The sequence below is a fragment of the Zootoca vivipara genome, chromosome 7 (genome assembly GCF_963506605.1).
Source record: "Zootoca vivipara chromosome 7, rZooViv1.1, whole genome shotgun sequence".
Classification (NCBI taxonomy): domain Eukaryota; kingdom Metazoa; phylum Chordata; class Lepidosauria; order Squamata; family Lacertidae; genus Zootoca; species Zootoca vivipara.
Window position 1 is genome coordinate 52,436,821 of NC_083282.1, and position 16,979 is coordinate 52,453,799.

At 41.9% G+C, this 16,979-nt stretch overlaps 1 protein-coding gene across 4 annotated transcripts in view; it reads left to right on the forward strand.

Moving 5' to 3' along the window:
* Window positions 1-16,979, forward strand: part of PPARD (peroxisome proliferator activated receptor delta) — a 45,902-nt gene that overhangs the window by 6,312 nt on the left and 22,611 nt on the right. For 2 of the 4 annotated variants that reach the window (XR_009557916.1, XM_060277040.1), the window contains exon 2: window positions 1-16,979. This exon is cut by the window's right edge. Coding sequence is in view for 1 of the 4 variants with exons in the window: in XM_060277040.1 (XP_060133023.1) it covers window positions 13,459-15,942 (2,484 nt within the window). In the remaining 3 variants the exon portion in view is untranslated. The other 2 variants (XM_060277041.1, XM_035122211.2) reach the window with 2 other exon arrangements.

Genomic DNA, 16,979 nt, shown 5'->3' on the forward strand with positions numbered 1-16,979 from the left:
TTTCTTTCCATTTGGGACTTCCTTCATGCTGACATGGTAACGACAGGTTGGCTTTCACCAACAGGTGAACGGAGAGATTTGGTCAAAAGAGGTAACCTGCTCTTAAAATCTCAGTTTGGGGGTTCAATGTATATTTGATTATTATATATTGGATTATACTCTGGAAAGTCCCAGTAGTGGATGTGGGGGTTGTTTTCGGATTCTGTTGTTTTCAAATTCTGCATGTGATTATACAGGTAGTACTCCTTACTGTTTAAAGGGACCCAGGTGGCACTGTGGTTAAACCACTGAGCCTAGGGCTTGCTGATCAGAAGGTCGGCGGTTCGAATCCCTGTGACGGGGTGAGCTCCCGTTGCTTGGTCCCAGCTCCTGCCAACCTAGCAGTTCGAAAGCATGTCAAAATGCAAGTAGATAAATAGGAACCGCTACAGCGGGAAGGTAAACGGCCTTTCCATGTGCTGCTCTGGTTTGCCAGAAGCGGCTTTGTCATGCTGGCCACATGACCTGGAAGCTATACGCCGGCTCCCTCGGCCAATAATGCGAGATGAGCGTGCAACCCCAGAGTCGGTCACGACTGGACCTAATGGTCAGGGGTCCCTTTACCTTTACTATTTGAACAGCTGACAAATGTAAATGAACGCAATGTGTCTCAGTGTTATCTGTGAAATACAGTAATAAACGAGAGAATGTATATTAACCTTCTGTTTTAATCTGTGCTTTAGAGTATTATGGAGTTAGAGTGTGAGTTGGAGTTGTGGGTAACATGCTGCTAAATTCTCACCACTCATGTTTGGTAGTTTATTCTCCGTATCTTACAGCACTCCCTCTGTAAAAAATAAGAATTATTAGAGTTTAAATGAGTGCATGTTAGACACTAATGCCTTCCTGTGTTTTTGTAAAATACTGTTAGTCCCTGAAATTGTTCCATGCTGTGGTCTTGAAAATCCTGTTCATTAAATGATATGGGTGGTAATTAACTAAGTTTCGCTCAGAGTAGACCTATTGAAATTAATGACTATGTAAAGTCAACTAATTTTAATTGGTCTTCTTTCATTGAAACCTAGTTGAATACCTTTCTGTGCATTTCTGCTGCATGAAAAAGATTCACATATAGTTTGTAAGTACTGTCACTGCCTATCTTTGGAAGGCTTAGCTGACTGATTTACAAGCCTAGTTACCTTGGTTAAGACAAGGCTGTTGTTTCTTAGTACCAAGTATAAGTTATGTATTTCCATGGCTTTACCAGGTTTGATATGGTGCACAACTCCACCCCCTGTGTAGCCTTTCAGAAATGAGGACAGAAAATTATAGTGGTTTTGTTTGTGTTCTTCTGCAAACTCATCTGTTCATATTTAAGGCATTCCCACACTGCCAGTTCAGTAAAGCGAAAGGTTGAAAATTAATGTTTGAGTAAATGGAGGAGCAACTATGTTTTCTGGAATTTTGTGCAATGTGATCTCCTTGTCTCGCCTATGCTGGCCCAGTGGTCTGCTGAAAGAACTAGCATGGACCATTGTCATTGTTTTGTGGTATATGGAGATTATCTGGAATGAAGTGGAGCATCTGAAACCTAAAAGAAATCCCAAGTAGCTTTCTGTTTATTATCGCCACCATTATTTATTTGTATGCCACTTTTCCATGCTGAACCATCCTCAAAATGGCTGACATCAAAAAGTTTATGTAAGATAATTCACTAACAATTACAATACATAACAAAATTTAAATAGTCATATAAACAATAGGCTAATGAAATGTTAGCAAATATGCATTAAAATTAGTCCATTGATAATTCATAATAAGGTCCAACAATAAAATACAAGAACATAATCCAGATAACAGCAAAAATAATATGATTAATATCCAAAACGGAATCTTAAACTCACTCTTACATTTACTTTAATCTTTAACTTTCTGATGGTAACAAAACTGTTTATTGCAGAAGATTTATTTCTATAATTTAATATTGTCTTAATCATATCACCATTGCATCTTCATTGGACTTGTCATATTTTACTAGAAGATGGAGGAATTATTATTTATTAAGGGTATTCAACCTGCCTTTCATCCCAACATCCTAGGGGCAGGGTGCAATAGATTTCACTTCTATAGTTGCTATAAATTAATGCATCTGTATTAGAACTATATTTAAACTGTTTTTAATTTGTGGAATTGTTTTTAACGTTTTCTAAATGGAAGTGTTTTTACGTATCCTGCTTTATGTTTGTAACTGTTTTACTTGTTTTATAATTGTATATTTTTATGGTTGTAACCTGCCCAGGGACTTTATAGTAAAGGGTAGGTAGCAAATAAATAAACAGACCGACGCCTTCCTTTTAAATACAAATATGTAGTTTGATACTGATTGTGAAATGATTGTTTATTTTATTGCTTTTGTAAAGAAAATGCCACATTTTTAGAGTGTTCTTTGTTACACTGTAATCACAGAGTCCTTCAAGAAGTGATCCTCATGATAGAACAAGTTTCGTGCATGGATCACACCCTCTGTAAAAACAAAAGCCTGAAATGGGGATACAAAATCCCTGTCTTACCACTGCAAGTAGGAACAGTGACCCTGCTGTTGCCTTTTTGCTGGGGACGAAGAGTAAAATCCAAATATTCCTATTAACCTGCCCAGTGGGCAACAGGAGGGGAGAAGAATGAATTTCTGAACTGGTTGATAAGCAGTGATATCTGGTGTGCTTGGATTGCTTTGTGTTTGGGAGAGTAACAAAATGCTTTAATAGAAATTGCACCCTTTTATTTTTAAAAATATGCTTTGAAAATATGCTTGTGTTGCGACAAATACACAGGACTAATTGTGATTGGCTCTTGTAATGCAGGATTCTTTTAAAGATGCACATGTAGTATACTTCGCTCAGTAATAAGAGTATAAGCAATTTAGACGACAGAGGGCACTGTGCTGCCTATTGTTTGTGCATGGTGGCAAGATGTAGAGACCACTCAGGTCACTTAGAGCCCAAGGCCAAATGCAAGTTCTGTCTGCGAGAGGACAGCTTCCCTGTGCACTAAACAGTATGTGACAGCATTTCTTCTACACATCATGTGCTTCCACAGAGCAGCAAATGGGAAGCCATCTGCACCCTTCACACCCAGAAACTAACCCTGCAAGCTAGCAGATGCTCCGTGTGTTCATGTTTTGTGTATGGGGTGCCGTGTAGTGGTTAGAGTGTTGGACTAGGACCTAGAAGACCAGGGTTCAAATCCCCACTCAGTCAGGAAGCTCAGTGTGTGATCTTGGGCCACTCACTGCATCTCAGCCTAACCTACACCCCAAGCTGCTTGTGAGGATAAAATGATGAGGGTTGGGGGAACCAGGTATGCCGCCTTGAACTCCTTGGAGACAAAGGTGGGATATAAATGCAATCAGTCAATAAAATAAACCATTGTAGGTGAAGGGATATGGTTAGGAAGATCCATATAATTACTGCTGGGCATACTTACCAGTTTTGGCCAGGAAAAAGAGGTTGGCTTGAACAGCACATTTGGATCCACTAGCTTCTGCAAAAGCTGGGTGCAGGATGGTCAGCTACATCTTGAATCCTTTACTGTATCTGCCTCAGTCTGATGAGTCAAGGTGATTCTGAAGAACTTTAGGAATGGCATGCTATCTTTGACAATAAACATCAGAAAGCTTTTCAATGAAGAGTAGGTATGGTGATAATTCTTGGCTTGTGTTTGTGGTCATTGGTCTGGTTCAGAAAACTACATTCCCTTCTTGTTTCTAGTTCGTACTCATGGGAGATTTACAAGTTCTAACACCCTGTTCAAAGGGGAGAGCTCACTCTGAATCCTGCTTGCTTACCTTCTCTGTATTACCTACATTGGGCATAATAGCAAGGAGTAGTGTAGTGACTGTGCCATTTCCATGGCAAAAGAACAGCTTCCGCCTGTTTTACTTTTCTGATTTTTATTTCAAAAGCTCTTTTCAGGAACTTTGTAAACATGAATGAAAAAGTGTGTATGTTGGGGTGGGGTGGGGAGCAAAACTGGCTTATATGCTGTGAGTGGCCACTGCCTTGATTCAAAAGAAGCCTCTTGCGCCCTGATCATGACATGGGTCTCAATTACTGACTTGTAACACCACCAGTGAATTTTCTGGGGACTCCCTGCTTCCCCTGGCTTAAGTAGTGCTTCATGTGCAACCCTCTTCTAAAACTGTACTGAGAAAGGGCAAAGAATTTGAGTGCCGTCATGAAGCAGTAGCTGTGCTATTTTCTTGGCCAGCAATTCCATAAACACTCTGAGCAGGTGGCAGAGGCAGAGGCGGAGCGATAGAGAAGTACACAAAGTCACATGCTCCTTTCAGATGCTGCAGGCATTCTGCTGAATTCTCCTGGCGGGTGAGTTGCTGTTTTTCATGGTTTTAATATACTGCAGCCAGTGTGCAGGCAAGAGGGTGTTTAGGATTCTGTAATGTAGGGACAATCTATTGCTTAGAGTCAGTAAGACCTTAATTTCTGTTTTCTTAGCATTTGGAAAAGGAGACGCTGTGTTAGGGCTTACAGAGATCTAGGCTGGAGACGTGTGAGTAGCCTCTGATCTATTCTCGGTTCTGTTTGTTTGAGCTGCAGGATCATGAATAAGTGGTGTGAGTTTTGTTATGAAAATTCTCATCGAAGGTAGTTCAACATGCTACTGCCCTGAATGTTTCAAAGCAACTTTGTTAATTAAGCTCAGTATATCAGCATCGGGTTTCTGCTGAGTCTGCTTTCAATAGGCTCTGCCTTTGTTCAGAGACACAGATCAGCTGTGTTCCATCTCACCCGAATGAAATGAAAGCCTGCAGTGTGATTTTCTGAACTTTTTGGTGAGCATGCAACATTAGTATAACAGTTTCTTAGCAGATTATATTTGAACACCTGGTAAAATAACCTGCCATTAAAGTAAAGCACTGGCATTTCTCTTTCTAAGTAGCTGAACACTGCCAGCAGTGACTCATAATATGGTCATTTTAATGTGGAAGATGATGTAGGATTTTAGGTGTTGCCAATGTACTGTCTTTCTTCTTTTAGAGACTGAGCATTAAAATCTAAAATTGAAGAGCAGTATAACATTCCAAACAGACTCAGCAGGAAATTGTTGTTCCCACAGAGCAATTTCACAGGTCAAGTGAAAATGCTGATGAAACATCAATTATGATACTTAGAGTAGCACCTTAGAGACCAACTAAGTTTGTCATTGGTATGAGCTTTCGTGTGCATGCACACTTCTTCAGATACTGAAGAAGTGTGCATGCACAGGAAAGCTCATACAAATGACAAACTTAGTTGGTCTCTAAGGTGCTACTGGAAGGATTTTTTTTTGTTTCGACTACGTCAGACCAACACGACTACCTACCTGTAAATGATACTTAGAGATATTGCCATTGTTGTGAAAACTGCTGTATAGTGCATACAGCAAAGTCATCAAAATATTTAGTAGTATACAGATGCTGGGCACAATTGAAAACTGATTATCTTGGAGGCTTTGGAGGTTTACATTACATTATTATTTTTTAAGCAATGGGTGTTATTCAACTAGTTTTCCTCAGAGTAGATCCACTGAAACATGACTGAATTGGGTCCATTAATTTCAATAGATCTACTCTGATTTCACTATTTATTTATTTTTAAGCCACCACTCTTTGGAGAAGGACATGGGATATAAATTTACAATAGTGATGCAGTTACTTGCAGCTGCTGTTCTTTTAAGTGTCTCTCTGTGCCAACCCATATATAGGATCTGTGCATGGACAGGACCCACCTTTCAAAGATGACTGTGGCATGTGGCATCCCTTCTGTTGACTAAAATTTTTAGTACCCACCCATCAACTCTATCAAGGCATTGGGAGTTACAGGTAGGTAGCCGTGTTGGTCTGAGTCGAAGCAAAATAAAAAAATTCCTTCAGTAGCACCTTAAAGACCAACTAAGTTTATATTTTGGTATGAGCTTTCGTGTGCATGCACACTTCTTCAGATACCTGGCTACTGAAGGAATTTTTTTATAAGGCATTGGGAGTAAGATTCGCCAATTCGATTCCTCTTCAGAATAATAGAATCATAGAATTGTAGAGCCCTTTAGTTGCCACATAGTAGAGAAAGTCCTATCCTTTCTTTTCACAGCTGGAATTTTGTTTGTATCTGAAACAAAACAATCTGTAAGATAAAGCCCTTTTCTTTGGAGTTTCATGCAGTCCTTTCTCATCCTCTGAGAGGATCAACATTTTCATTTCAGAGAAACACTGCCCTGGTGGTGTACAGTCTTCAAGAAGCATGCAGAGTGCTGGAGCAGATGCCCAATCAAAGGGTCACCATCTGTGGTGAATTTGGCTGGGCAAAGACCATATAACTGAGGCATGCTAAAAGTTTACCAAAGAGAAAAGCATCCATTTGTCAAAGTTCAGAGCTGCCCTCTCTGGAAAAGCCTTTGCTGCTCTTGAAATGACTCCACAAGGCCCTTATAAAAAAATTTCTTACTTAAAACACCACCACCAAAAAATCTGGTATTCTTGCTGTCTTCACTCTTAGTATAACTATATCGCAGTCTGTTCCCACATTCATTACATTTCTGAGTTGAGTATATGACCACGGTCATATTTGTATTTATTGACAAAAAAAGCTTCAGTCTGTTTTCCACATGTGGCCTTGATGCTGGCAAGAGAGCTTACTGGGAAGAGATTATCATGCTGCTCTTCAGATGGACAGATAGGATACACCCTGGCAGGAAATTTTTCTCACGGGTCTTTTGTGTTGCTTTAAAATAGGAAATAAGATACTAGCTTTCAGGAGTAACCAAACCTATTTTTACAGATGCTTCCGAGTAGGGGCATTTTATATCTTCCAGTTTTTCACACTGCAGTTTGTGTGACTGCCAGTGGGCAACCACATATTGCAACACAACAACAGAGGACAGAGTGAGTGACCAAAGCAGGCAGGTCAGTAGCATTAGTAAACAGCCAGCAGAGCAAGCAAGTGGGTAGGTGGGTGGCACAGGTGGGCATTCCCTCCTGTTGTTGCTACAGGTTGAAAACATTCTCTCCTTAGTTCACTGCCACCAGAAAGAAGTGTCCATTTATAAATGCACGTTTTCTTCTGCCAGCGAAAGCGGTGCATGCTGAAAGGGGGGAAAGCTCTCTTCTCTTCATGCCCCTATTTTCTGTGATTGACAGTGACGGGGGATCTTGGGACTAGGGTGAAATGTTGGAGGAGGCAAGAGTTTTGGACAAACTGTGAGACAGAGATTGGAAACAGGGTGGGTTTTGATGGGGTGGGTTAAAGGAGCTGTAAGGATATGGGAGTTGTCAAGACAGTGCAGGGATTGGCAGGGTTGGCGAGCAAATGAGAGTCCCAAGTGCTGACAGTTGAACATTAGTAGGACCAAATCATTTCATTGTCTTCTCTGCTGCCCCAGCCTCCCAGCATAGTATTACATCATTTTTTATTTGATGTGTAAATGTTTTACCCATACAGTTGAAAAATCTGAGATTTCTGAAGACAAGTACAGGCTAGTGAGATCCTGCCATTTTTGCTGCTCCACTTCGTTCTGTGTTCACTTTTATGACAGGTGAAGTCACTTTTATTGGCAGCTCTTTCTTAATACCTTTTGACAGTTATCAGTTCCAACATATTTCTTGTTTTGGACTCAAAAACCAGTAACAATGATAGGTGTCTTTTTTGGGAGGGGGAGGGGAGAAAAAAATACACTGCCCTGAGAAATGTGGGAGAGCTATTATGCCTTACTAATCCCTGTGAAAATCATTAACAGAATGGTCTCCTGTTGTTTGCTCAGTTTTTAATCCTCACAGTGTTATCTAAAGTAATCTTACTTCTGAAGAGACAAGATTTATAGACCGCTCTGATTGGAGGAGGTTTGGACCTGTCTTTTGTAATACTGCAATTAAATGCTTCAGACTTGAGGGGGTCTTCATCAAACCCGCTTTGTTGCATGAAGGAAAAGGAATTCCCCAAACCCCTTATTACCAGAAGAGGAATTTTTGAATTGTTGGCTTGAATATGCATTTCTTTATTTGATATATATATAGAGATAGATATATTTAAAGTATTCATTATCAAAAATTTCCCCTAGATGTAAGCATGCTAAAATTTCCACAGGAAAAATCTCTAGATTTCCATAGAAAGCCTTTGTTCCTTCTTCATGAATGACTCATAGAGAAGTTTCTACACAGAGCTTTCAACTTCCTTGTGAAAAAAATACGTTCCTATGACATTGTCTTGTTTTTCCTCTTTACTGATGGGGTTTCTAGCAACTGCTCTGTAAAGTGTGATCTAGATTCTAATCCTCACTTGTTTTGTTATTCTGGATTAGTTCTAAATTCATGCTTGTGAGAAAATTGCCACTATTATTTAATCAGTGACTGACAAACTGTTGTTGGAGGCACCTCTGCCTGAAGTTAACCTTTTTGAGACTCTCTCCTTTCTTCACTCTGAAATAAGTAGACATATACGACTCCTCACATTTTCTGTAACCTTAAAATATAAAGATACATCTTAGATCAGCCAAGAAGGCCCTCTTGATTGTTTGGAAGCAAGGTGTGCCTTGGTGGCTGCAGCATTAATTTGGAAATTCTGTTATTTTGAGATTGAGCAAGCTTCAGCACTTTTGAGAAGCATTGGGAAATTACCCTTTTGGGGGCTGACTTCCAGTGGTTAGATTTAAGATTTTAAGGGGCAGGGATTTTAGTAAGTGTTTCCATCTTATTTTATTACCCATGTTGTTGTTAAACTGGAACCTTCCCCAAGGATAAGGGAACCTGCCATGATGCTCTTGGAACTTGCTCTGAAGCCTCTAGTTCTGATCTCTTCGGGAGACCTTGTCCTTGGCAGAATGGATGGTGTGGTAGATTTTGTTATGACTTAGCACTGCCTTGTTGGCCTTGGTGCCATCATTTGTTTGTGTACAATGATATGACTCTTACTCTCTCATAGGCATAGTGTCTGATAGTCTTAGTGTTGCAGGGCCATCTGTTCATCTGCAGGTGTTTTAGTTTTGCACACTGAAAATGTATTTGGGTGCCAGACAGGAAAGTGTTGATATGACTGGCAAATGGGGTGAGAAAATGCAACTCTGTAAAGTTAATAGTTCCACATTTCTCACTGTTCAGTCAGCAATCTCAAGGCATCTGTAGAGGGGGCAAGAGGGTTGCTAAACACTTTTCCAGCTGTCTTGGATGAGTGCAGCCTAGACTGCAATGCTACCCAGTACAAAGCTGAATTGTTGGTGTGAGTGGCAGTTTCTCTCTGTGCCTAGGAAAACAGAGAGGGAGAGGAAACCACTAGCTTCTGGCTGGAAGTTCTTGACAAATAAAGTTAAATTATATGAAACTTCAGCATAGGCTTTCGTTCAGAACACAAAGCATACTTGCAAAACAAAGTAAGGCTACAGTCTTAACTCAACTTATCTGAGCGTAAGCTTCATTGAAATCAATAGGACTTAATTCTGAGTAGGCATGGTTAGACTTCTGCTGTAAGTCTGGGTTTAATGGCATTGAACAGCTTTCCTCAGCCTGGTGTGCCCTTCAGTGTTTTGAATTCACTCCCATCAGCCCCCGTCAGCATGACCAACAGTTAAGAATGAAAGAAGTTGTAGTCTGAAGCATTTGAAGGATAACAGATTGGAGAAGGGCGACTAAGAAGGTAAGGAAACAAGCATTTGAGGCAGAAATAAATCAGAATTTCCTGCTGTCTGTATGCCATTTACAGGTTTTTATTCAAAAAGCAGCAATTTTATTGAGAAAATAATAAATACAGTTTAATATAGCTTACATATCATAAATATGCAAGAATGCCATCACCCTGAAGTTTGATTGGGCACAGATAGGTGGCACTGTGAATGATGAAGGGAAGTGAGCTGCGGAGGGGCAGTTGGAACAGGCTGCAGCAGCCCTGGACCACTGGCTGCATTTTAAACTGCAGGCTTCTCTGTGGCTTCCTTCAGCAGCATCAAGTGCTTGGAAACCCCACAAGAGATTTTGACAGGAGGGTGGAACAATCATGTGATACAATAATAATGTCATGTGCGTGGCAGGTGGGTTGCTCTCCCTACTTGTCAAAGCTAGCATGTGGGTTGGGACCCAAAACACTTGCCCACTCTTGGTGTAAGAGGTTAATGGGGAGGGAATGGAGATGGTGGGGGGGGGAATAGGTGGGATTGGCAAGCATCTTTATGTATAGGCGGCTGCTTCATCAGCAGGAGAGCAAATCTACAGGATGACTATGCAGTTTTTGTCCTGTTAGATCTCTGTCTTCAGGTAAGAGAGTGTTTGTGCTGATTGCAGTGAGTGGTACTGCTTGAATGCTAGTTGAGTGGATATAGCTGGAGTGTAGATGCAGAATCTGATGTGTACCAGGGTATCCCCAAAGCCTTATGAGGAATGGTTGAGGGAGTTGGGTATGTTTAGCCTGGAGAAGTGAAGATTGAGAGGTGATATGATAGCCATATTCAAATATCTGAAGGGCTATTGCATGGAAGATGGAACAAACTTGTTTTCTGCTGCTCCAGGGGGTAGGACCCAAAGCAGTGGATTCAAATTACAGGAAGGGAGATTCTGTCTATACATGAGAAAGAACTTTCTGGTGGTAAGACCTATTCGACGGTGGAATTGACTACCTCAGAGGTTGGATGGTCAAGGATATGTTAAGGATTTCTCAGCTATGATTCCTGAATTGCAGGGGGTTGGACTAGATGACACTCAGGGTTCCTTCAAACTCTATAATTCTAAAATTCTAAGACACTGAAAATGAGTAGGGAGCAGGCCTGTGAAAGCCAGGAAGAGGAGAAACTTGGTTTGGTGGGTTCCCTCTGAGTGAGAAACAGCATAAGGAGAGTTATGAAGTTACTACCTTCCACCTGAAAGTGTGGGATGTGCCTATTGCTGGACATTTGTTTAACTCTGGCCCTAATTGCCCAGCTGTATAGTGTGACATTGGATGATGGTGCCAGGATGTGTCTGGGTGGGCAGCTAGGAAGGAGTTGTGAGTATGTTTCCCCAGTTTCAGTGGTGATGGGCAGGGGAAAGTATAGCTGGAGTTGAGTGGCTGACTAGGAATGTAGCTGGTCTATTGACCGCCCTGTTGCCCAGTGGCAGAGCCACCATGGGACTGTTTTAAATGGTCATTGGTCCAACACATCAGACAGGGCACACTTGATGTTGTCTTTAGCCCAAGTGATATGAGGGATAGATCAAACATTTTTGGGGAGGGGGGATGCAATTCAGTCTCTTGTCATGGTTGGAACATTAGTAGTCATGGTGGTGGGCCTGTTTGGATGGCCCACTCTCAGAGACTAATGGAACTAGAGGGGTTCCTGAATTCTTGAGGAATTCCTAAACACTCTGGACAATCCTGTTGATGCCCTGGTTTCACTATGGGGTAGTGAGATGAAATGAGTGGTTGACATGAGCTCTCCCTGAGCATCCTCTTTGGCATTGTGGAGCCAGGACAGCTCCTTGGTATTCTAGAGAGCTTCGGGATATGAAGCAAGCAGAATGAAGACTAGAGCGCAAGTGACACAAGTCTCACTCTGAAGTTGACTGAACGCTGGTTAGTGCAGTAACTGTGCCAACTGTGTGGCAGTGCATGCAAGCTGCAAAGAAGGCTCATTCACAGCTTGCATTGCATTCTCTAGTCTTTGGCCAGTGGAATTATTTCAAACATTCTGGAGGTTACTGACTTCCACTGTGGGGGAAGGACCTCTGGAGCATTAGAGGACCTACTGTGACCAACTGGCTATATATTTTGAAGATAAAGTCACTTGACTTCAGAGTGACCTTAATTCTGCGGTTATTGCAGTTCTAGATGAAATACCCAATGCCATAGTCAGTGATGTTGTGAGATCAGTTTCAGCTGATGCAGTCTGCTGATGTAGACAAGGTGCTGGCTATATGCCTGACCATGTGTCCTCTTGATCCCTGTCCCTCCTGGGACACTCTTAGGCCAGAGTGTGGTTAGCACTGATGTCCGTAAGGGGATGGTGTCTACTCCCTTGAAAGAGACTGTGGTTCAACCTCTCCTGAGGAAAACTAGGCCTGAACTCCTTGGACTAGAATATCAACCAGTTGCAACTACCTTTATTGGGGAATGTGGTGAAGAGAATTCTGGTAGGGCAGCTGCAAGCATTATTGGATGTCATGGATTATTTAGGTCTGTTCCTATCTGGGTTCAGGCCTGGCCATGGGATTGAGTGTCTCTTGGTTGCCCTGATGGATAACCTTTTCGAATAGTGGGACAAGGGGAGTGCAACTTTGCTTTTGCTTCTCGCTCTGTTTGCAACTTTCAGTATCATTGACAATGGTATCCTACTGGACTGACACTGTCAAATGGGAATTGGAGGGCACTGTATTCCTATGGTTCCTGTCCTACCTACAGGACAATGCTTTTGGGGAGAGTGCTTTGTTGCCCCTTGCACTTACATGAAGCAGCATGACACTATTCTTTCCCCAGTGCTATTTAATATTTACATGAACCTGCTTGGAGCTGTCATTAGGAGTTTGGAGGCAATGAGTTATCAGTATGCTAATGACACTTCTACGTGTTTTTAAATAACTACTTTAACTGCTTTTATACTGAGGTTTAATGCTTTACTTTATACTTACGACCACTTAGAGGTTTTCTCACAGTCAAGCAGTATTTAAATTTTGTAAATAAATAAAATAAATCTCTAACCCCATGCCCAGAATACATTCTGGATTGTCCTGCCATCTCAGTAAAAAGAAGAAAAGAAAAACAAGTATTTAAACACTTAAATAAAAAAATTCCTTCAGTAGCACCTTAAAGACCAACTAAGTTTTTATTTTGGTATGAGCTTTCGTGTGCATGCACACTTCGTCAGATACCACGAAAGCTCATACCAAAATAAAAACTTAGTTGGTCTTTAAGGTGCTACTGAAGGAATTTTTTTTATTTTGCTTCGACTCAGACCAACACGGCTACCTACCTGTATTTAAACACTTATAATTGTTGAACTGCCCTAGAATATGCAGAGTGGAAGTTTCCAGTGTTGGGAGGAGTGGAAAGTTTTTAAATTTCATAATTAAAGTAGAAATTGGTTTCCTATTCTTTGACTGTCTGTTGAGCATTACGGCCAAAAATTTCCATGTTGGATGCCAAGTGTGTAGACAGCTAAATAAAAAGTTTTCTCTCTCTTCTCTTTTCAGGGATGCCAAGCATCTCTTAATCTTGGGTCACTAGAAATCCCCTGATTTCTGGATACTAAATCTGGAAAAGATTATTCTGGAAGACAGCTAATAAAATAAGTAAAATATGCTGGCTGGGTTGTGCCACTAGAATGTATTCCAGGTGGGCCACTAGTCCCTTGTTATAACATGCTTTCTGAGCAGAAATATACTGTATATCCCCAGGATTCTTGGTCTCAATCTGAATCTAGTCCATCACTTAGTAGCCATTCTGACTGCTAACTTGGACCAGCAGTCCTTTCTTTTTCATGGATACTGCACTTGTCACTGATGCCTCATCAAAGAACTGGAGTTGCAGTAGTGATGCATACCCAGACAACTGGGGTTTCGGAGATCCTTTTTCTGTTCTCTTTCTCTCAGGTGTTTTCAGCATGTTGTTTCCTTTGCTGCTGTTCCTGGGGAACGGATGGATGATTGTTTCTGCCACCCCGAATGTGTCTGCCATCCCTGTGAAGTTGTGGGCCTGTCTGCCAAAAGGAGGAGTAGCTGAAGCAAAGTTGCTTTGTCACATGCATGGATTGTACGCCAATGGATCCAACCCTGGAGTGTTCCAGAGCTTCTACATGTTCCATGCCGTCTCAGACTCAGTCAGCTGCCACTGGAGAGACATAGCCAACTGCACCCTCAAGACCAGTGGAGAAGTTGGACATTTTTGTTACAGCATGCAGACTGCCAGTTCAAGTATTCGCATTCCTGTTTCTTGCCGACCTTTGCCTACACACCTGGATTCTCGTTCAGCCGGAAGCAGCAGCATCCAGGAAGGTTCATGCGATGTTGCCCTCATTTCTGCTGCTTTATGGAAACCTGGTGCACCGCTGCATCTGCGAACTGTTGTTGGAACCCAGAACACTAGGTTTCCTGGAGATCAGTTCCAGCTGTCCTTGATTTCACCCTCCGGAAATAACATCACACGCCTGATCGTTAATTGGGAATCAAAGGAGTGGGAATTAAAGGGAATGGACTTAATTCGACAGGGGCCACCAGACTGGGTGGTGCCGATCAGGGGGACACACTGTGACCAACAAATGTCCTCTATTAGGTTTAAATTTTATGGTTATGTTGCCATCACGGAGGAAATAAGTGAGCAAGGTTCATACCGGGTAGAATTTGGCTCTCAAAACAAAACAATTCTTACATTTAATCCCCTGATCACAGACATCCTCCCACTTCGCCGTTTGACCAACCCCATCGTCGGGTCTCATGTGTTGAAATTAGATCAGCCTGAACAAATTGTCATGCACCCCCAGACCTCACTAAAGGAGGTGCAAATTCATTTTGAGGGGTTGAATGTGTCACAGAGAGCACCTCAATGTGCTCCCTTTCTCGGAGTCAGCCACAGAGGTTGGATGGAGTGGGTTAAAATGTGGGATGGAGTACATCATGGGGAAAGGGTTAAAAGAGAGCTGATGGATTGGCTTGGGCCCCTAGGAGCAGGTCTTTCTTTCATAGATGCAGCCAACATAGAAGTCTTGGCTAATAAACTTTCATATTCCACAAAACAAATAGGGAAACTGACCGGCCCATTAACCAAATCTCTCTTGCAGCTCACAGAACAACCACAAGCTATCAGTAAAGTGCTTCCAGTCTGGGAAGCAATATTAGAAGAGGACAGCACGTTGATAGTGTCTGGAATCCAGTCCCTCCAAAGCAATGTTTCATTGGCTTTAGCATGTGAACAGGCACAAGCAATCACACAGAATGTAGTCATGGGAATGATTCGAGAGGCCAAGGCGGGAAACATTCCCATGGAGGTGAGCAATTTAATTCGGCCAGAGCTCACTTCAGGAGAAATAGCCTTGGAGGCTTGGTGGAGGTTGCTAAATGCATCTTATGATTCTGCCCAGAATATGCTGCGGTTATTTTTAATAACCGTAGAAGCCACCCAGATCATCCCAATCTATCCAGTGGTCCCCTTGGGATTCCAGATTGACAAAGATTTGGTCATGTATTCCAGGGACTCCAATAGGTGGGCACGGATGAGGAATGGTGACTGGCAAACAGTTAATGTGCAAGGTTGTGTGAAAAGGGAAAACTTGGGCTTTGTATGTGATGACAACAGTTTAGAAGAACACCATGAATGCTTCTCTCCTCAGCTTGTAAATAGTTCCCACTGCTCTTTTGATGTAATCCAAGAAGAAAGTTCTACTGTTGTGTATACTGGGAAGGGATGTATTTGTGTAAGAACGCCATGTGAGTTTGTAATCATTAATGGTCTGGTTATCCAGCCTATGCTGCCTTATATTAACCGTTGTTTTTGCAATATTAGTGTGCTTGTAGGCTGTGATTTCCAATTTCGGGTACCTGTTTGGACTGTGCAGCACATGAAGGCTTACCCCTCTTTGTACCGAGAAATCTCGCCTATTTCTCTAGGCCTTGGCCTTTCTACTCTGAAAAACCTGCTTTCTCACCCCTCCCTGAAGCAGGAATTGTTGAAAATCAAAGACATGGGTGAAAATGCTGCACTTGAGATTCAGCATAGCAATAGGGAGATTGCCCAGATTGTAGCCACAGTTAAATCTGCTGGAGACCACGCCTGGTGGGAGGTGCTTCTTGGATGGTCTCCAAGTTCAAATGGAGTACTAAATATTGCTCTCCACCCTATTGTGGTGATTTTATTATTTCAAGTGGCGCTAGTGATCAGTTTGTTGCTGCTGGTCGGCTGGATGAGGCGGCAAACACAAAGACTTTATGATTTAGAGAACCAGATACAGGCCGCCAGAGGAAGGTTGTGATGAGAATACTTGCCAGAGCAAACACTCCTTTAATGGAAGGACATTGCCAGATACCACAATTGTGATTTTAAGCTTCCATCATGTCTGTTTATAGTTGCTAAGCTGACATGGTCTAGCAGCTAAGGACAAGGTGCTTGACCTCCAGAACTGTCACATTCTGTTGAATGGCTGTGAAGAGACAGGAGCACATCTGTGTGTTGTGTGTGGTTGTCAGTAAGGAAAGCCCAGTGCATGAGATCCTGTATAAATGGAATGGCTATGCTCAGTGTTAGAAACTGAGATATGAAAGCTAAATGGCACCTTAATCTTAGGTTATGGGTGCAACAACGGAATGTCTAGGCGTGCTTTTTAATAGCGAGAATACAAAGCTGAAAATGAATGAACTGCAGCTAAAATCTTATGTTCATTTTTCACATAGTCTAGTCCTTCCCCTGCCCACCCCCTTAATATTCTTAAGAGGGTCTCTTCTTCAGTCTTCAGAGAGTAGCTGGAAGTGGGAAGGCAGAAAAAGGTCCTCCTTTCCTTCCACTCTGCAGGTTTAATCTGAAATTTTAGGCGCAGTACTGCACCCAGAGCTCAGAAACTGATCGAGCTGAAGAAATTCCCTGTTGCAAAATGTGCCTAGAACAATGGGAGTTTCGAACACTGGCTATGCTTGATCGGGGCACCTGCTCTACACAGCTACGACCTATACATGAATAATACAAGCATAGAGCTGGGGGAAAGGGCACAGCCTAACCCTAACTACCCTGCACTACAGAATCCTTGGATTCAGACTGTTGAATGGGAGTCATCCATGCTGCTGGCATTTATTGAAAACACACCTATTTGTTCTGCATTTCCTGATCATTAACACTGGATCATACAGCTTGGAATTTTTAATATGTGTGCATATAAAATGTTTTTTAATGTTTTAATATTGTAAACCACTTCAATATTTTTAAATAGAAAGTAGTCTATAATTTTTTTTAAAATAAACAAAATACTCTGCTTCCAGTTGCAATCTATTTATCTTGAGTGTGCACACAATCCCACAC